The 21422-nt window shown below is 54.7% G+C and overlaps 1 protein-coding gene across 1 annotated transcript; it reads right to left on the minus strand.

Moving 5' to 3' along the window:
- Positions 1-10117: 10117 nt before the first annotated feature.
- On the minus strand, positions 10118-18831 carry CPN2 (carboxypeptidase N subunit 2). The gene is made up of 2 exons (XM_059687425.1): positions 18700-18831; positions 10118-12033 (listed from the first exon to the last, which is right to left on the minus strand). Exon 2 carries the CDS (start codon positions 12028-12030, stop codon positions 10387-10389), a length of 1644 nt encoding a protein of 547 aa, XP_059543408.1. The 5' UTR covers positions 12031-12033; positions 18700-18831; the 3' UTR covers positions 10118-10386.
- Between the last annotated feature and the right edge of the window lie 2591 nt (positions 18832-21422).

Raw genomic sequence — 21422 nt, forward strand, 5'->3', positions numbered from 1 at the left:
CCCATCCTCCATGCCCCTACCTGGCCCCTCCCACCACAGCCCCAGGTCCCTGTCTGCCGGCCCCAACCCCGCCACTGATCCCACATGAGGAAGGCGCCAGTCCTGCTCACATCTGCTGATGGCTTGCGATTGGGGCAGGTGCCAACAATGGGTGTGAGGAGGGCCGGTGCCATCAGCGGGTGTGAGCAGCGGCTCCGGTGCTGGTAGCAAGTGCAAGTGGGGTCAGTGCTGGCAGCAGGTGCGAGCACCAGGCAGGACCATGGCACGCGGGAGCAAAGAATTTTCAGTAACCACCAAAGGCTCGCCCCAAAGACAGCAACCGGCAACCTGGCTTGGTCCGGTGCCCCCGTTCACCTGCTCCACCATCCTGCCGTGGCTGACACCCTCCATGTTCTGCACCCAGCTGCCTGCTGCCGATGCCCGCCATGTTCTGAGCACACCCTGGTGGTCAGCGCACGTCATAGCAACTGGTTGTTCGGTTATTCAGTTGTTCGGTTGTTCCACCATTTGATCTATTTGCACATAAGGGTTTTAGATATATAGATTTAAATATGCGATGTGTGTGGGCAAAAGCAGTGGGTCTAGCAATACGTATTGCCAAGGCCTTTGATTGTCATTTGCTAGGACATGCCAATTCCATAGATCCGATTTTTAAGACTCCAGAGGACATCAGGAGTTTGCCAGCTTCACAGGTGTCAGAACAATGGTCACATACCAAGGAGCAGGGGTGACCCAGGTTTCAGAACAAACAGAGAATTGGTCCAGGGACTGACTACACAGCCCCTTTCAGCCTCCAAGTCTAAGCCAGAGGCCCCTGTCCTCTCCTGAGAGCCATGTTTCCTCTCGTGCAGGAGGACGTGTGACCTCACTGGCTTCAGGGTGGCGCAACAGGATTTCTCAGGGAGGAGTTCAGTCGGGGCCTGCCCCCCTCCCTGACAGCTTTCTCAGCCTTGAGGGCACAGGGACAGGCCTTTGGGTGCCAGGGCTGATGATGCAGCTGGTGAAGGTGACAAAAGACCCAAGCTTCAGGTACAGGTGCAAGACGAACTGCAGCAAGTGTGCTGGTTGTAACACACCCGCAAAAGCCCTGGGTGGCGGGGGAGAGCCAGTGGAGCCCTCACAGCTGAGTGTGTGTTGTGCTGCTGAGAACAGGGGCAGAAGCACACGGGGACCTGTAGCGGGAAAGGAGCACACGGGGACCTGTAGCGGGAAAGAAGCACACGGGGACCTGTAGCGGGAAAGAAGCACACCGGGACCTGTAGCGGGAAAGAAGCACACGGGGACCTGTAGCGGGAAAGAAGCACACGGGGATCTGTAGCGGGGCAGGAGCACACGGGGACCTGTAGCGGGAAAGGAGCACACGGGGACCTGTAGCTGGGCAGAAGCACACGGGGACCTGTAGCGGGAAAGAAGCACACGGGGACCTGTAGCGGGAAAGGAGCACACGGGGACCTGTAGCGGGAAAGGAGCACACGGGGACCTGTAGCGGGAAAGGAGCACACGGGGACCTGTAGCGGGAAAGGAGCACACGGGGACCTGTAGCGGGAAAGGAGCACACGGGGACCTGTAGCGGGAAAGGAGCACACGGGGACCTGTAGCGGGAAAGGAGCACACGGGGACCTGTAGCGGGAAAGGAGCACACGGGGACCTGTAGCGGGAAAGAAGCACACGGGGACCTGTAGCGGGAAAGAAGCACACGGGGACCTGTAGCGGGAAAGAAGCACACCGGGACCTGTAGCGGGAAAGGAGCACACGGGGACCTGTAGCGGGAAAGGAGCACACGGGGACCTGTAGCGGGAAAGGAGCACACGGGGACCTGTAGCGGGAAAGAAGCACACGGGGACCTGTAGCGGGAAAGAAGCACACCGGGACCTGTAGCGGGAAAGGAGCACACGGGGACCTGTAGCGGGAAAGGAGCACACGGGGACCTGTAGCGGGAAAGGAGCACACGGGGACCTGTAGCGGGAAAGAAGCACACGGGGACCTGTATCGGGAAAGGAGCACACGGGGACCTGTAGCGGGAAAGAAGCACACGGGGACCTGTATCGGGAAAGGAGCACACGGGGACCTGTAGCTGGGCAGAAGCACGCGGGGACCTGTAGCTGGGCAGAAGCACACGGGGACCTGTAGCGGGAAAGGAGCACACGGGGACCTGTAGCGGGAAAGGAGCACACGGGGACCTGTAGCGGGAAAGGAGCACACGGGGACCTGTAGCGGGAAAGGAGCACACGGGGACCTGTAGCGGGAAAGGAGCACACGGGGACCTGTAGCGGGAAAGAAGCACACGGGGACCTGTAGCTGGGCAGAAGCACACGGGGACCTGTAGCGGGAAAGGAGCACACGGGGACCTGTAGCGGGAAAGGAGCACACGGGGACCTGTAGCGGGAAAGGAGCACACGGGGATCTGTAGCGGGAAAGGAGCACACCGGGACCTGTAGCGGGAAAGGAGCACACGGGGACCTGTAGCGGGAAAGGAGCACACGGGGACCTGTAGCGGGAAAGAAGCACACGGGGACCTGTAGCTGGGCAGAAGCACACGGGGACCTGTAGCGGGAAAGGAGCACACGGGGACCTGTAGCGGGAAAGGAGCACACGGGGACCTGTAGCGGGAAAGGAGCACACGGGGACCTGTAGCGGGAAAGGAGCACACGGGGACCTGTAGCGGGAAAGGAGCACACGGGGACCTGTAGCGGGAAAGGAGCACACGGGGATCTGTAGCGGGAAAGGAGCACACGGGGATCTGTAGCGGGAAAGGAGCACACGGGGACCTGTAGCGGGAAAGGAGCACACGGGGACCTGTAGCGGGAAAGGAGCACACGGGGATCTGTAGCGGGAAAGGAGCACACGGGGACCTGTAGCGGGAAAGGAGCACACGGGGACCTGTAGCGGGAAAGGAGCACACGGGGACCTGTAGCGGGAAAGGAGCACACGGGGACCTGTAGTGGGAAAGGAGCACAAGGGGACCTGTAGCGGGAAAGGAGCACACGGGGACCTGTAGCGGGAAAGGAGCACACGGGGACCTGTAGCGGGAAAGGTGAACTGGGACGGCCACAAGGCATGATGCACTCTGAACATCAGCTGTGGCCCAGAAGTCCAGCTGCCGCCAGAGGTCTGAGAGTCTAGACCAGGGGTGGGCAAACTTTTTGACTCGAGGGCCACAATGGGTTCTTAAACTGGACCGGAGGGCCAGAACAAAAGCATGGATGGAGTGTTTGTGTGAACTAATATAAATTCAAAGTAAACATCATTACATAAAAGGGTACGGTCTTTTTTTTTTTTTAGTTTTATTCATTTCAAACAGGCCAGATCCGGCCCGCGGGCCGTAGTTTGCCCACGGCTGGTCTAGACCCTGGCTGACCCCCCCCCCCCCAGATACCTCCCACCCCCCTGCACAGGCCAGACAAGCACGCCTTGGAGGGTATGTCTGTGAGGATGTTTCCTAAGAAGAAAAGTATTTGAATTTAGGCCGAGTGAAGATTTCACACTCACCAATGTGGGGAGGCATCATCCATCGCTGGGGGCCAGAATGGAACACAACGGCTGAGGAAGGACCAACGACTTTCCTCTCTGGCTGAGCCGAGACCTCCATCCTCTCCTGCCCTCTGGAGCTCCTGGTTCTCAGGCCTTTGGGCTGTGATGGAATTGCACCACCAACTCACAGGTTCTCCACTTGCGGATGGCAGATCTGGGGACTTCTCGCCTCTGTGATTCCCCTGTCTCTCTCTCTCTATAAATCCTACTTACTAGTTTCTATTTCTCTGGAGACCCTGACATCTAGCTTTTGCTCCTTCTGTTACTTTGGAACAATGGGTCTCCTGACAGATCCAACACTCTTTTTATAGCAAACTAGGGGCCCAGTGCACGAATTCATGCACCTTTAAAGGAACTGTAGGCCACAAGGCTGTGGTAGCACAGGGGTGGGTCTCGGCCCATCCTCCATGCCCTCACCTGGCCCCTCCCACCATGGCCCCTGGTCCCCTGTCTGCTGGAAGCCCTGCTCCTGCTGCCCCAGGTTGCCCCTCAGGAGCAGGGGAAGGTGGAGAAGCCCTCAGGGGCAATCGGGGCCAGCAGCCGCTGATGGTGCCAAGCGATTGGGACCTGCTCTGGGCACTAGCAGTGGGTGCGAGCACCGGGTGGGACCGTGGCACGTGGGAGCAAAGAATTTTCAGTAACCACCAGAGGCTCACCCTGATGACAGCAACCAATGCCCCGCCTTGGTCTGGTGCCTCCACTCACCTGCTCCACCACCCTGCCGCAGCCCACATCCACCATGTTCCGCACACACCCCCTGATGGTCAACACACATCATAGCGACCGGTTGTTCTGCCATTCGGTGTATTTGTATATTTGCCTTTTATTATAGTACTAGAGGCCCGGTGCACAAAAATTTGTGCACTCGGGGGTCCCTCAGCTTGAAGGTGTGGGGGGTCCTGCTGGGGTGCCTGGCCAGACTGGGTGAGGTCTGATGGCTGTTTGCAGGCTGGCCATGGCCCCCAGCCACCCAAGCTCCCAGTGGAGGCTGGCTGGAAGCTGGTATCTGGGATTTATTTATCTTCTATAATGGAAACTTTGTTGCCTTGAGCGGAGCCAACAGCTGGCCAGGGCAGGCGGGAAGCTTGGCTTCCTCCACCGCTGGGGCAACTAAGCCTCCTGCTTGCTCCAGCTCTGTGCCGCCATCTTGGTTGGGTTAATTTGCATATAGTCGCTCTGATTGGCTGGTGGGCGTGGCTTGTGAGTATAGCGAAGGTATGGTCAATTTGCATGTTTCTATTTTATTAGATAAGATAGGATAGGATAATCCTTAATACCCCCTTCTGTCTCCTAAATAAATTACACAGATGATATCATCAGATCTCCGTGAGTTTTAAAACTAAATGTTCTGCCAAACCGGTTTGGCTCAGTGGATAGAGCATCGGCCTGCAGACTCAAGGGTCCCAGGTTCGATTCCAGTCAAGGGCATGTACTTTGGTTCGGGCACATCCCCAGTGGGGGGTGTGCAGGAGGCAGCTGATCGATCTCTCTCATCGATGTTTCTGACTTTCTGTCCCTCTCCCTTCTTCTCTGTAAAAAATCAATAAAAAAATATATTAAAAAAAACTAAATGTTCTAACTATCATAAATTAGAAATAAAAGAGAGGTTATCATTAATATATATATATATATATATTCGTTTCTAGGTGTAAATGCTTGGCTAAGACCTCACCAGAGACTTGGTGAAGTATTTAAAGGCTCTCATCTACTTATACTGAGTAAAGGATGAATTTAAGAGTAAAGGAGAAGTGAAGTTGCTTTTTCTTTGTATTTGGCTTCTTAAAATGAAGATTAAGTATTCCCAAAAAGGAAAGGATTTTCTAAAACGCTGAACAATTCTTAATAAAATTGCAAAGAAAACGAAGCACAATCTTCCAAGCGACAGTGCGGCCCTGGAAGCTAAGACCACTTCTGTGTACTCGGGGTTGCTGCGAGGCAGAGAGCACACCCGCCCTGCATGACAGGGTTCCACCCATCACCCTCTGACCGCCGGGCTCTGCAGGGTCGTCCCGCCAGCCAGGACTTGCAGCGCCTCGAGGACAAACTAGACCGTCCACGCGTGTCCAAAGCCGGTGGTGAGGACCTCTGCCTCCGCCCAGGCCGCTCCTCCGTCGCGAGCCCCCAGCAAATCCGGCACGTTCCCAGGATTGCAGGGGACAGCGCCTGGGCAGCTCCGCCCGCCTGCCGGGAAGTGCCCATGTGCTTGGTTGTCCCGCCCGGGGGTCCGCGTTGTGACTTCCTGGTAGTAAATCCTTTTAAAGGATTATTACTCCCGGTGAGGAGAGCCGTTCTTCCAGGAAGCCACAAGGGGGCGCCTGAGACCCAGAATCGGAACATTCGCAGGTTTGTGAGAGGTTAAAATGAAATGTCTGCAGCTGCAAGCTTAAAAGGAGGGGGAAAAATCATCATTGGACCTGCATTGTGCTAAACGGTCTACTCTTTGGCGGCGCCGTTCAGTTTTCCAATATCCACTGTTAGCACTGAAAATTTTTGTAAATGGCATTTCCAATCCTCCCAAATAATATGATTTTGATATCATTCCAGCAAATTTAACGTTTTCCCAGAGACACCGATGGAAACAGGCAAAAAATTGCGATGACCAAGCAATTGGCCAGTTCTTGCCGCCCCCAACACCCACCACACTTCTCTAGAAATAATAATAACAGTAATAACTTTTTCTTGAGAACGTACCATGTGTGACTGTTTTGGGTTCTTTACAAACACACACATATTTTCTCTTCCATCAGTCATACTGCAAGGTGGAATCTTGCTCCTTCCTTTCCTCAAACCTACTCCTGCCTTTGTATTAATGGCCTCACTGTCCTCACTCTCCTCCCTGCCCCCAGGCGAGAAACTTGTGACTCACTTCAGGCTTCAACTGGTCCCCCATCTTCCAACCCCACCCATCTGATCCCTGACCCCTCCCCCCCCCCCCAGCAAACCCTCTATTTGACTCAGACCTGCACAGTGGTTCTCAACCTTCCTAATGCTGCGACCCTTTAATACAGTTCCTCATGTTGTGGTGACGCCCAACCATAAAATTATTTTCGTTGCTACTTCATAACTGTAATTTTGCTACTGTTATGAATCATAATGTAAATATCTGATATGCAGGATGTATTTAGGCGACCCCTGTGAAAGGGTCGTTCGACCCCCAAAGGGGTCGCGACCCACAGGTTGAGAACCGCTGTGCTAGAGTGTCCTCAGAGACACTGTGCCGCCAGCGATATGTGAAGGGCCCCTATGCCCACATCCTGGCCCACACTGGACCTGACCCAGCTTTATAATTTTTGTAGGATTAATGGTTGCAAAGTGATGCCTGCATAGTTTAAGTTCCCATCCAGTAATTTACATTTAGGTCTTTCAAGCCATCTGTGTATGCGCTGCTCAGATCCTGAAACCTCTATTTCCCTAGCGTCCCTGGCCCTCGTGTTCTGAACTCAAGTCAGGGAACGTCCACACTGTTTTCCCTGCCTCTGCTCTCCTCACACTGCACTCAGCCAGCGTTTAAAGCACAGGCAGGAGCATGGACCTGCACAGAGTCCTTCAGTAACTTCCCAGCATCTACACTAATAAAAGAGAAAAATGGTAATTGGCGTACGACGATACCCTTTTCATTGGCTAATCAGGGCTATGTGCAAATTAACTGCCAACTAAGATTGGCAGTTAACTGCCAACAAGATGGCGGTTAATTTGCATATGTAGGCACAATGCAGGGAGGCAAAAGGGAAAGCAGGAAGAAGCCCCCTGCCACTGACAGTGATCGGAAACCCAGGGGGGAGCCTTTGCCCTGCCCCCCAGCCATGATTGGAGAATCAGGCGCCTTTGCTGCCCTGGCCAGTGATAGCAGGAAGTAGGGGTGGAGCCAGCGATGGGAGCTGGACACGGTCGAAGCTGGCAGTCCCGGGAGCTAGGGGTCCCTTGCCTGGGCCTAAAGCGGAGCCCACGATCGCGGGGCCGCTGCAGCTGCGGGTCCCCGCTGCCCGAGCCGGATGCCTCAGCCAGAGGCGTTAGGCCTGGACAGGGGCGGAGCCTGCAACCGCGGGGAGCTGGGGGTCCCCTGCCCAGGCCTGACACCTCTGCCCGAGGCCTCAGGCCTGGTCAAGGGGCCGATCCGGTGATTGGTGATCGGAGGGTGATGAGGGTCAACTCCTCTGGCCGAGGCATCAGGCCTGGGAGGGGGGCTGAGCCAGGGATTGGGGAGAAATGATGGTCCCCTTGCCCAGGCCTGAAGCCTGGTCAGAGGCGTCAGGCTTGGGCGGGGGGTGGAGCAAGCGATCAGAGGGAGATGGGGGTCCCCTGCCCAGGCATGATTCCTGGGCCAGAGGCCTCAGGCCTGGGCGGGGGCCAGAGCCAGTGATCGGGGGGAGATGGGGGTCCCCTGTCCAAGCCTGACACCTCTGGCGGAGGCGTCAGGCCTGGGCAAGGGGCCGATCAGGTGATCAGAGGGTGATGGGGGTCTACGCCTCTGGCTGAGGCATCAGGCCTGGGCAAGGGGCAGAGCCAGCAATCGGAGGGGTCTGGGGGTCCCCTGCCCAGGCCTGATGCCTGGGCCAGAGGCATCAGGCCTGGGCTGGGGGCAGAACCAGTGATGGGGGGAAATGAGGGTCCCCTGCCCAGGCCTGACGCCTCTGTCAGAGGCGTCAGGCCTGGGCAAGGGGCCGATCCTGCAATTGGAGGGTGATGGGGGTCAACGCCTGAGGGCTCCCAGTATGTGAGAGGGGGCAGGCTGGGCTGAGGGACACTCCCCCCCCCCCCCCACACACACACACACACACACACACAGTGCACGAATTTCATGCACCGGGCCCCTAGTCCTTAATAAATACACCAACTTCTCACTTGGACCTTGGAGGTCTTGCAGAACCTGGCTCCAGCTGGCTTTCCAGCCATATCTTCTCCTTTCCTCTCCCACCAATAGCAGCTCCAGACGCCACGCCCTGACCTCCCCGCTGGCCTGACTCTATTCCTCGGCTCACACTCCTCTTGCACACATCTCTAGTGCCCTCCTTGCACTACTTGTTGCCCCTCAAGGCCTGGGATCAAAGGCAGCCTTCCCTAAGGTATGGGCTAGCCCAGGCCTCCACCTCCCTGAACGCCCCAGGGCTTGCCAAGCACTGAACCCTTTATGCTTGTGTTTTTGTCCCATGTGGCCTTGTCCAGTATCTCCCACCAGAGCTGGGGCTCCTGGAGGGCCGGCTATACATCTGATTCATTTCTCCCTCCCTGACCCCAGCATTCACCCAAGCCAGTCTATAGTGCAGGCAGGGAAACCAGGTGGCAGGCTGCAGGATGACTCAGTGCGCGGAGACAGCGCCTCCCCAGGCTGGGAAATGGAAAGGAGAAAGGGAGAAGGGGATACCGGAAGCACTCTTTGATTAGTTGGCCTTGAGGGTTAATAGGAGGAGAGGTTGGAGAACGCTCCCAGCTTCTGGGCTTGGCGATTTGCTGGTGGGCATCAGGAGGAGTAGGGGCAGAGTTTGGCTTAGCTGTGCTTGTGACTGTGATGAAAGGACCCAGGGCTGCTGAGCAGGCAGGTAGCTCAGCAGGGGGCCGAAGAGACCCGAGCCTGAGGTGGAGATTGGGGTCATCAGTGTAGAGGTGGCATCGGACTCCAGGGCATGCATGAGACTGCCCAGGGAGGCCAGGGACAGTGAGCCCTGAGGAGGCAAACATGGAAGAAGTGGCTGGGGAAGACCGAAAGAATGGCCGGGCTTGAGTAAGAGTGTGGTGTCCTGGAAACCAGGGAGAAGAATTTCAGTGAATGACTGGCACAGACTCAGGTGCTGTGAGAAAACTAAGACTGAAGTGCTTCCGTCCCAGCCCTCTCAACTCACCGTCCTCCCTCCTCTCTCCTCAGCACCTTCCTTCCTTCCTTCCTTCCCTCTTTCCTTCCTTCCTTTCTCCCTTCCTTCCTTCCTTCCTTCCTTCCTTCCTTCCTTCCTTCCTACCTTCCTTCCTTCTTTCCTTCCATCCTTTCTCCCTTTCTTCCTACCTTCCTTCCTTCCTCCCCCCCCCTTTTTTATTGAACACATTGGGATGACACTGGTTAATAAAATTATATAGGTTTCAGGGGTACAGTTCCATAACACATCACCTTTATACTGTACCGTATGTTCATCACCCCAAGTCAAGTCTCCTTTCACTCTTCTACCTCCCCCACCCCCTTTCCCTCTGGCAATCACCACACTGTGGTCTGTGAGGTTTTGGTGTTTTCTCTTAATTATCTTGTCTGCTGAGCAGGCGCAGCCCCGCTCCTCCTCTGGGGTTTCGTGCAGCGAACGCCAAACAGCTGGTGTTTCCCTTCCCAAGGCACCTTTCACCCGGAAGCAGCCTGCGGGCGGAGGCTCACGCCAGGAGTTCCCAACACACCAGAGCCCACCCTTGCCCTTCATCTTTCTGGTCACCTGTGCTTCTATCGCCTCCTTTATCAATTAAAAACAAATTGAGGGGAAGGGGGGATAGAAACAGACATCTGGCTTTTGAACTGGATGTCGAAGAGGGTGGCAGGTACCTAAGGGGTGGAACTCCAGGGTGGGGGTGAGAGCGGGGTGGGTATTAAATAATAGACATAATAGAAAAACACCAGGGGAGTGGCCGTGTTTTATTCTCCAGGCCATGATGCAGCTTTAATGGCTGCTTTGCAAAGCTTAAGGAAGTTCAGGTCTCAGACTCAGAGCGGGAGATGAAGGATGAGGAGGAGGAGACTCTGAGGGTGGGCGTGGCCTCCTCCACCTTGGCCATGGACCTCCCTCCTTTGCATCTGAAAACCCAGCTCCAGCTCCCCCTGTGCCCCACCTCTTGCTTGGTCAGGCCCCAGAGGCCATGAGGCTCCGGGCTCTGTCTACCCTGCACCTAGGGGTCCCCTGTCCGAGCCTCAATAGACACAGTGACCCTCACAGAGCCACAGCTCGACTTCAGTTCCCACCCCTGAGCGGCGTTGAACGTCATTCCCGGGGAGCCTGAGCCCTGCCTGGGCGACAGCTGGACGTTCAGCCAGCGACACTGGGCATCGTCGCACGCCAGCACCACGGTGCCTTCGGGGTTGCTGTAGGTGCACCGTTTCCGGGCTGCCCGGTCCTCCGCAACCAGATCCCAGCTGTCCCCGGGCTCCCTGTCCTCCAGCCCCGGGGCCTGGTAGCCCACGCGGTCTCGGGTGACCGGGCACACCAGCTGCTCCTCCTTCAAGGCGGGCACCACCTGGCCCTTCAGGTAGGCGGGGCCCGCACAGTAGGTCTGGATGTTGAAGAGCCTGTCGCTGTACTGGCGCAGCCAGCTGGAGAGGTAGGCCAGGTGGCAGTCGCACTGCCAGGGGTTGCCGTGCAGGGCCAGGTTGAACAGGTTGTAGTTGGTGTCGAAGATGCCTGGGGGCAGCGTGGCCAGCAGGTTCCTGGAGAGGCTGAGCAGCTCGAGCTTGGTCAGGTTCTGGAAGAGGTCTGCGTGCAGCGCCGTCAGGTTGTTGCTGCCCAGGTTGAGCTTGACCAGCTCGGGCAGGTCCCTGAAGACGCCGGCGGGCAGGCTGGCGATGGCGTTGTGAGACAGCGTCAGCGAGCTGAGGTTGGACAGCCCGGCGAAGGCTCCCTCGGGGACGGTCTCCAGCCGGTTGTGGGACAGGGACAGGCCGGCCAGGCCCGGGCTGTGGGCGAAGAGGCCCGCGGGCAGCACCCGCAGCGCGTTCCCCTGCAGGTTCAGGAAGGTCAGGCTGCCCAGCGAGGAGAAGACGGAGGGCGGCAGGTGGCCCAGGGCGTTGCGCTGCAGCCACAGCTTCTCCAGGCGGGAGAGCTGCGAGAACACGGCCGGGGGCAGCTCCGAGACGCCGTTGCCGTCCAGGAAGAGCTCCCGCAGGCGGCCCAGGCCCGCGAACAGGCGCGGGGGCAGGCGGGAGAGCGCGTTGTTGCTCAGCTGCAGCGTCTGCAGGCTGCCCAGGGGCGCAAACAGCTCGTCGGGCAGCTGGGCCAGCTGGTTCTGGGCCAGGTTGAGGGTCTCCAGGCGCGCCAGCGGCTGGAAGAGCCTGGTGGGCAGCGTCTGCAGCAGGTTGCCCTGCAGCTGGAGGGACTGCAGGGCGTCCACGTGGCGGAAGAGGTCCTCGGGCAGCGCCTCCAGCCTGTTGAAGTTGAGGGTGAGCTTGCCCAGCGAGGCCAGGTGGGAGAAGATGTCAGCGCTGAGGCTATAAAAGGCGCTGCCGGTGACCTCCAGGTCCCGGAGCCCGGGCAGCCCCCCAAAGGCATCGGACTCCAGGCGGGAGAGCTGGGTGTTGAGGAAGACCACCTTGGTGAGGTTGGGGCTGCCGCCGAAGGCCCTGGCGCCCACCGCGGTGAACGCCGTCTCCACGAAGACGATGTCGGTGGCGCCGGGCGGGATGTCCCGCGGGACCCCGGCCAGCTCCTCGTCCGAGCAGAACACCTCCCGGGCGAAGCAGTCGCAGCCCGCAGGGCAGGGCCGGGCGAGCCGGGCCAGGAGCAGGAGGCAGGCCCCGGGCAGCCAGGCGCCAGGAAGCATCTCCTAGACCCGGGCGGGAAGAGAAGGGGGAAGGCGTGTCTGTGCGGCCCGGTGGCCAGTGCGCGGCCGGGGAGCCAGGAAAGGGCACTGGCTGTCAGGGAGGCCAGCCGTTTGGACAGCAGTGTACGTTGTTGTTTTTTAAAGAACTCGTGTATTTATTTATTTTTATTTTTTGTTAATCCTCACTGGAGGATACTTTTCCATTGCTTTTTAGAGAGAGTGGGAGGGAGGGGGAGAGGCAGAGAGAGAAACATCCGCCTGCGAGACACATCGATCTGTTGCCTCCCACAGGAGCCCCGACCAGGGCCAAAAGGGAGCCTGCCCTTGACCCAGAATCAAAGGTCCAGGCTTTATCCGCTGAGCAAACCGGCCAGGGCCAGTTTATGTTTTTAATGGTTTTCCTACCACCTCGTGGCAGCCTTGCAAGGTCGGTAGGACCAGGGTTCTCGCCTCCCCACAGCGAGGAGGTCTCATGGCCTGTCCACAGCCAGCTGCAGGTTGGCAGCAGGCCCAACGCCTGGGTCTCCTGGGCTCCCCATGTTGTTCCAGATTGGAGGAAGGAGCAGAGAGGCATGGAAGAAAGGAAGAAAAGACTACGAGGATCGGGGAATTTTTAAGATAATATGTGAACTATGGGCAGATTATTCCTAAATTGGAAATTTTTAAACCACACTCTCCCTGAGTTTCCATATCTCAGCACATTCCAGAGCCTCGTTATGAAGAGACCGTACCATCTGTTCTCTGCACATCTGCTGAGAGTGAAGGCAGCCTCAGCACAAGAGGGCTCTTATCTTGAAACCAGCCCGGGGCCTGAAATGCTGTCCTCCTGCCCCTGACATCCCACCCCTACCAGCAGGGGGCCATGGAGCTCCCCACAGCGTCCAGACAGGAGGTCCCAGCTGCAGGGATTTCATAGACCAGTAGGTTTTGTTTTAAATAAGGGAAGGGGACCAGGTTTTTAGTTTACTAAATATTATTTTTTAAGAAAAAATATGCTAGCATCCACCCACGGTCACAAGTCGGTGATTCAGCTTAAAACTGTGTTTTGTCTATGTTTCAGTCCTTTCTATGCATGAGCCATTAGGCCAACATGTAAAAACAGAGAAGTATCACATTAAAACTCCAGATTTCAGGTGCTGGCTGGTATGGCTCAGTTGGTTGAGCATCATCCCATGCACTGAGAGGTCATGGTTGGATTCCTGGTCAGTGCATATGCCCAGGTTGCAGGCTCGATCCCCAGTAGGGGTCGTTCCCGAGGCAGCCAATTGATGTTTCTCTCTCCCTTTCCCTTCCTCTCTCTTTAAAACATCAATGAAACATATTTAAATTTTTTAAAAAATAGTCCAGATTTCCAGATGATTTAGGGGCAGTGGACTCACATTCCTACGTGACAAGACCATCTGATCTGGGCTTAGTTGTCCCCCTAGGGGGAGTACACCTCCCAGGTTACTGCTGTTCCTGCCCACACTATGATCTATACGTCTTGTAGTGGTTCAGATTCCATAAGGTAGAATTCCAGCTTTACCTAGCGCCAGCTATGAGACCTTGGGCTTGTTACTTAACCCGTCTGCGCTTCAATTTTTTATCTGTAAAATGGAGATAATTATAGTGTCTATTGTTAGGCTAATTTGGGACTAAATGAATAAATACAAGTAAAGTTTTTAGATCAGTGTCTGAGATACTAGTAGAGAGAGCAATTAATAAACTATGTAAATTATTGTTAAATGTTGCAAGCCACCATCATTTCAGAAAAAAAAATTATCTGAACACCAAAAAAGTAGGAAAAACAAAATGCCTTTCAAATAAAATACATTTGGAAGGAAGGGAGGATGAGGGAGGGAGGGAGGGAGGGAGGGAGGGAGGGAGGAGGGAGGGAGAGAGGGAAGGAGGGAGGAGGGGAGGGAGGAGGGAAGGAAGGAAAAAAGGAAAATCCTCACGAAACATAATCCTAATTCTTCGCAATTGTCCTGTTTCAGTAAAAACTCACAACTGGCCCCTAGCTGCCTCTCTGCTGCCCTCTTCTGGCTGCCTCCTCCATCGCAAAATTCAGCTTCAGGTTAAAGGGCTTCGTGTGTGACAGTCTCCCGCAAACTCGGTGCTTATGAAAGCCCCTCTATAGACACTAAACAGTTTTTCCAGGAATTTTTCAGCCTGTAGAGAAGGGACAACTTCTCCCCGAGAAAGGGCACACGTCCCTGAGGCTCCTCGGTGCACACAGACGCTGAGTTAGCCACAGGAGGTGGATTTCACACCGTGGGGGTATGACAGCAACTGCCTGCCGGCTGGCTACTCAGGGCATGAGAGAGCAAGGAACAAGCCTCAGGCTTCCACACCACGGCAGTGGACAGGGCAGGGTACACAGGCCTGCTCCTCACATTGGCAGGGCCCATAGTGAGAGCATACAAGGGACCTCGCCTACAGTCTGTCCCCTTCTCTCCCCCCGACTCTCTCCAGTGCTGTGAGTAGAAACCTCATATTCACTTCTGTGAAATGGTTGGCCTGGGGAGGCAATCCACACGAGCCCTGGATCCCGGATACTGAAAACAGGCTTTAGAATGGGGCACAGCCTCTGATGGGTGTGTCCCTTTGATCTTGCAAACTTCTCACCCCTTGGGATGTCATGGTGGGAGGAGGGCCAGACAGGGCCTCTAAAGTGTAGGCCAGACACCCCCTTGCCCCAGTCTACTGGGGCAGAAGGAAGCAGGGATGGTACTCACGGTGAGGAACACTGATAATTTCCAAAGGAGCCACGTTTATAGAGTGATATGCTGTTCTCATATCACTCTAGAATGGCTAATGGTTTGTGCTCTAGAGCAGTGGTTCTCAACCTTCCTAATGCCGCGACCCTTTAATACAGTTCCTCATGTTGTGGTGACCCCCAACCATAAAATTATTTTCGTTGCTACTTCATAACTGTAATTTTGCTACTGTTGTGAATCATAATGTAAATATTTGATATGCAGGGTGTATTTTCATTGTTACAAGTTGGACATAATTAAAGCATAGTGATTAATCACAAAAACAATATGTAATTATATATGTTTTTTCCGATGGTCTTAGGCGACCCCTGTGAAAGGGCCGTTCGACCCCCAAGGGGTCGCGACCCACAGGTTGAGAACCGCTGCTCTAGAGTCAGTCCAGATTCAAATCTTGTCTCCATCCCTTATTAGCTCTGGGCCTTAACTGAATTGCCTCGCCTCTCTGTGCTTCAGTGTTCTCATCTTTAAAACAATGAGCTTCAATACTACCTCCCTCGTGGGGTTGTTCTGAGGACTGAATGAGAAAATGCTCTGAAAACCCAGACCCAGAGCCAGCATAGTGGTCACCCTCTGGTTCCCCACTTGCTGCCATCGAAAGGGCTGTTTACTGTAAAGGTCTAAGAGCGCTCATTTGAAAATGGTCTGTTCTTTTTACTTAATGAAGTGTGTGGGTTCCTGGACTTTTCATTCTACTGAATCGCAGCCTTGCACAGTATGGGAGCCGAGGATCTGTTTTACACAAGCTTCTGGAGTAACTGCTCTGCGCACTCCATGTTGCCAGCTACCGTTGTTGTTTTCATGCCCAGAGCATTTCGGTATCCATCCAGAGCAGCAGTACTCACCCTGATTCCTCTGAGTCCCGGCCAGCCCCAGCTGTTCTGAAGTAGTCACAGAGGTTGGCCATGGAATAACGGATGAGATCATTCAACCACCTCCTTTATGGACCAGCGAGGTTGGTGACTACAGCACTTTTTCTGCCTCTTTCCTCCCAGCCCAGGGAAAGGGGTAATTGTTTTGTCCTTGGTTTAGTCAAGCACAGATTGTAATGGCTCTGGCCAGGATGCCCGGACTTGGGCCCCTTCCCCACCCCGCCCTCAAGGGCAGGTCTCTGGGGGCTCTAGAGATAGGACGTGCCCCTGCCTGGGCACTGTGGAGGCTGGCGCCCAAGCGGACAGTGGGGCAGCAGCCAGAAGATCCCTGCTTTCCATCTGGAAAACCACCTCTGCACTTATGTACAGACTAGAAATGGCCACAAAAATGTTCCATGCTCTCAGCAAGCCTGGTTTTTCTGGGGGGAGGGGGAGGGGGGAGATTACGGGTTGCAAATGAACTCTTTCCTCTTCTCAAATTGCTGTTGGTCTGGTACATTTCTGTGTGTGCCACAAGCCAGTCTGTCATCTACCACAGAGCTGCCGCTCACTGCTCCCAGAGGGTGACGGGAGCCCAGAGCCCCTGGCTGCCTCACCCTGGGCCCCGGGGCAGGCCTGCTGCTCCCTGGACCTCAGTCTCCTTCCCTCAACCCAGGAAAATAAGCCACGTGGCTGAGGCAGTCAGACCTGCGTGGGATCCTGCCTCTGTCCCTCCCAGCTGGCCGGCCCTCCCCAACCTGCTGCCCAGTGTGTCCCAGGCAGTGAAACAGGCCCTCAGTCCCAGTGCCTGCCTTTGTAAATTGAGAGCAGTCATCACCATAATGCTACTCCCTAAATTACAGTGCTGTTAGGCTTACTGTGGTAATTAAGCGAGATAACAAGCAAATTTCTCACCCCTTGGGGTGTCATAGCATTGGGTGTGTGATGTTGTGATATAATCAGATATATATATTTGGCCTTCTTCCTGGTTCCTGGCACAGAGCTCCAAGAACGCTTGGAATTTCCCGGGTGATGAGGGAGCATCTTTTGTTATTCATAGTGAGCCCCTGTTAGCCACACCTGAGTTTATGCCAATGACGTGACTCTGAGGGACCCTCCACAGCTTCAGATTATACACAAAGCCTTTGCCCTGTTTAGCTCTGCACAATAGGATTGTGGGCGATTTACTTATTTTTTTAAATTTTTGTTTAATCATATACTTTCTACATTTTTTAAGTAATAAGGTGGGAAGTTATTATAAACATTGAGATAATTGTGTAAAACACACAGCACAGTTCCAGGCCCATTTTAGGGGCTTCCTTGATTTTTTTCCCTTCCTCAAAGTTACAATGCAAAGGCTCGATGGAGCTTGTCTATCCGCTGTCATAAGGTTCCTGAAGGGAGGATAGCTAACATCTATAATGCTAAAAGGGTAATATGCTAATTAGGCTGGACATCCTTCCTGACCAAGCAGGGGCCAGAGGGAAGCCAGTTCCGGCAGCCGAGGGAAGGAAGGCCTACCCTTGCACGAATTTTCAAGCACAGGGCCTCTAGTTCTGAAATAAAAGGTTGTGAGCTGGGCACTGTCTTCTCTTCCAATGCTCCGCACAGGGCCCAGCTCTAGCCCTCGCTTCCCCAGCCTTCCACTTCAGAATGTATGCCTCCCTCTCTCTCCCTGCTGCTACCTGCCCCCATTCCACCTACCTCTCAGGCCAGTGCAAGTCACACTTCCCCTGGGAAGCCTTCCTTGACTGCCTTCTCTGGATCCCCCAAGCCACTCATGTCCCCCGTTGACCACTTGGTCCTTCTGCCCTGCATTCTAGTCATCTGCACCACCTGCCAGTGAGCCCGCAGCATCTCCACCTGCCTGTGCACCCAGCATCTGGCTCGGGGGAGAGCACTGAGAAGCTGCCCGGGCCTGTGTGCTGACCTGGATGGAATGTGTTCGTGACTGGCGTGACCCGGAAGCTCAGCTCTGACTCTTCATCCTATTAGTGGGGTTCAAATTCTGGCAGTGCTACCTGCTCGCTGTGTGGGCTTGGGCAGGTCACTCCATCTTTCTAAGCCTCAGTTTCCCCCTCTGTAATTACAACCCCATCCCTTAGGGTTGAAATTCATACCCAATTGCATGATAAATATGTTAAATTTGATAGTAAATATAAAGCACTTAACACAGTGCCTGGCAAACAGTAAATGTTCAATAAAAGGTAGCAGCATACACATTTCATTCCTAGAGTGACTATGTATTTCATCATCTAAAGCAGAAATAAAAGGAGAGCTATTGACAATTTTGCCAGGATGACAGGCACACACTAGCGTGGAACCAGGCAAACCTGGATGATGGTCGCCCTGCTTATCCCCACTGCGGGGAAGCACGGGACTTGGTCGGAAAGTCTGTAAGGAGGATTCTCCGAAAGGTCGGGGCCTCTGGGGGACCATGCCGAAGGCGGCAGCCCCTACCTTGACTTTTCCAAACAAGTCCGATCCCCCGGGTGTTTTGCTGGAATCTCTATGTTTAGTCTTTAAAGACCTGACCTTGTAGTGGCATGAGCTTTCTCAAGGATACTTACCCTGCTGATTGTACCCAAAGTCTAATTTGAGCTCAAGCTGTTGTGACAATAAAAGTCTAAGGAGGCAGGCGATCACGGCTATTTGCTCCTAAAGTAAACTAGCCCCTTAGCCTCTCTTTCACAGAAACGTATGTCGGAGTAACCTGTTCATCCGCCGCTCAGGGTCTGCTGCTCAGCCCCGGCACCCCACCAGGCACCAGGAGCTCCCGAGGGCAGGGACCAGGGCACCGTTCTCCCGGAATCTGCCCCCCTCAACCTGCCTCCTGCCTCCCTCAGCCCGGCACCGCCCTGGACATCAGGGGCATCAGAAGTCCCTCAGGGGCTTCTCCTCCCAGGGCAGGGGTGGGGATACTTCAGCCTGCCTGGAGTTGGGGACATGCTGTGAAGCCTGGAAGGAGTGGCCAGCTCCCCGCCTGCCCCCCAGCCAGGACTCCAGGTTCCTCCCATGTTCCCACAGACCCAGGAGCCCTAGAGTGACTCCAGGAGACCTACCGTGAGGGGCTGGGCAGGGGGACCTGCTGCCCTAGCTCTTCCTTGGGAGCAGAAGGGTGTCCGGTGTGGTCTGTGGTCTGTGGTCAGTGTGGATCCAGCAGCCCAGAGCTGATCAAAGTTCCAGGAAGTGGTTCCTCCCCTCACGTGGCTTGAGTGTTCCCGGAATGTCACCCAGGTCACAGGAAGCAGAGAATCTGGGGCAATGCCTCAGAATATTACAAAATGATCCACAGACAGATCCCCCGTGGGGCCGAAGCCATCTAAGGTCACAGGCTTGGCACCTTTGGGACCCCAGGGCACTCAGGAGGCGGCTCCAGGAGTGAGAAGTGGGACCGGGGTCCATGCTCTCACATCGCTCCTTGCAAAAGGCCACGCTGGTTCCAGGAGCCAGGCCTCAGCCAGAGGGCCAGCCACAGGCACCTGGTTGGCTCTCAACACCAGGTTCAATTCTAAGAAGGTTGTGGGTTTATTGTTTTGTTGGTTTGTTCAAAAAAACAACTTTCTAAACCCTTTCTGAGCTACAAGGGGGAAAGACTTGAGGAGGTAAATTTTGGCCCAGTATGGAGAGACACGTTTTCACCCCATGCAGGGGGGCCAGTTGCTTTGGGAGATTGTGATTGTCCTGTCTCTGGAGCTGCTCATCCAGGGGCTGCAGAATGAGAGAAGAACATGTGTATGCTTGTGCGCGTGCGCATGTGTGTGTGCGTGTGTGTGTGTGTGTTCAGGAGTTCAGGGTGAAGGTCTGACTGAGATAAGCAATCTAGGATCATTTCCAATGCCCAGATTCTAGCATTCAAAGTACTCTGCTGGCTTTTGTTATTTTTTTCTTCCCTATACCCTCTTCCATCTCCACCCCCTACTCTGATGGCTTTTAAAGTTATCACACGATATCAATATTTATTCTTTTTCAAGTCCAAACTAATGGTGTTTTTTGCGTGTGAGAAGATTTCATCAGCCAAATTGCAAAGGCCTGACAGCGTGTAGCATTTTTCAATGGGGACATATGACAGTCTGCACTTTGGCAGGAAACATGGGGGCATGTAAGAGGGGAGAAAGGCTGTGAACGGAGTGCTCCCAGCCCCACCCTCAGCAGCAGCCAGGCTAGGTGGGCAGGCTGGCAGGGTGGGGAGGTGGGCATACCTCTGGAGGAAACTCACACCCAGGCTAAGGGGACAGGTTCTTAAGGCAGCGACACTGGCCTCCACAAACAGAATGTGTCTGTTTGTCAATGTCATGGTGAGCAACAGAACTTTGGCATTCCACAGATCTGGGTTTGAACCTGCTTCTTCAATAAACTAGCCAGTCTTTCCACCAGTTATTTAGTCTCTTCATTTTCATCTGTGGCAAAGGGCCTGGGGAGGCGTGTGTGTGTGTGTGTGTGTGTGTGTGTGTGTGTGTACACACACATGTCAAATTACACTGCAGATATGTGCAGCTGGAAGGACATGAGTGCGTGTATAGAGGGAAGATTTGCATTAAGAACTCTAGGAATCTTCTGGGAGGTGGGATAAAGGCTCTAACTCCTTTTCCCATTATTCCAGACACCTGTCTGAGTGGACAGGTGCAGTGGTTAGGGAAGGACAACAAGGCCCTGCCCCCAGTCATCAAAACAGTCCAGCCCTAGCTGGTTTGGCTCAGTGGATAGAGCATTGGCCTATGGACTGAAGGGTTGCAGGCTCCATCCCCAGTGGGGGGAGTGCAGGAGGCAGCCGATCAATGATTCTCTTATCATTGATGTTTCTATCTCTCCCTCTCCCTTCCTCACTGAAATCAATTCAACAACAACAACAAAAACGGTCCAGCCCCGTGATATAGTGAACACACTATTGACCCCTGTCCAGGTCCAGCCTCCTGGGAAGGCTCACATCTGCAGAAGGGACCTAAGAACTAAGAGATTGCAGGAAAATAGGCTTTGAAGCCCCTTTCCTAGGCATGGAGATGGGACACAGGAACAGCAGAGGGGACTGGCTCCCTCTTAAGAAGTGGACCTGTGCCAACAGCTGTGGCAGCCCCTGGAACCCGGAGACCTGAAGTAGTCCTGGGGTCACCTGGACATGTGGTAGGAGTCGCCTTCACTCAGATGGTGTCTTTTGAGAGCCTGTGACTCACTGAGCCTGGTGTAAAGCACCAATAGGAGTCCAGAGACTCAGGGTAGTCCCACCCACCTAAGTCCATGTGTATGTGCATACATGTGTGTGCACGGGCACATTAAATGAGTACTGAGTGAACTTCAGTGCCCTTCTGGTGACATAGAAGCAACTCCAGCCTGGGAGTCTGGAGATCTGCTTGTGTGCAAGCTCAGCCACTAGTTCACTTCCTGCCTTGATCATACTCTCTTCATCTGTAACATGGGCTGATCCTATTGTTAAGGCCCCTTCCCAACACAGTGGCTGTGGGAAACTGTTTATTGCCTTCACTATCTGATAAGCATAGACAGAGAACCCCCCCGAAGGCTGGGTGCCTTTGAAGCCCTCCCAAAGGTCAGAGCTAGGCGCCACCTCTGTTTGTCCAGACAGTGGTAGCTGAAACTACTCCCCCATTTATTATTATGTAAATCCTTGCTGATGGGCTAGTCTGCCTGTTGCAGGGGGTCACCTGCCTAGGGCTATGCTATGGGTGCCTCCCAGATCAATAAAAGCTTGGTGAGGCCTGAGCACTGAGAGGAAGTCCTTCGGGACTTGCCACCTGGGGACTTGCCGCCTGGTCCCCCAATATTGCAAAAT

Source organism: Myotis daubentonii, chromosome 3 (genome assembly GCF_963259705.1).
Source record: "Myotis daubentonii chromosome 3, mMyoDau2.1, whole genome shotgun sequence".
NCBI classification, from domain to species: domain Eukaryota; kingdom Metazoa; phylum Chordata; class Mammalia; order Chiroptera; family Vespertilionidae; genus Myotis; species Myotis daubentonii.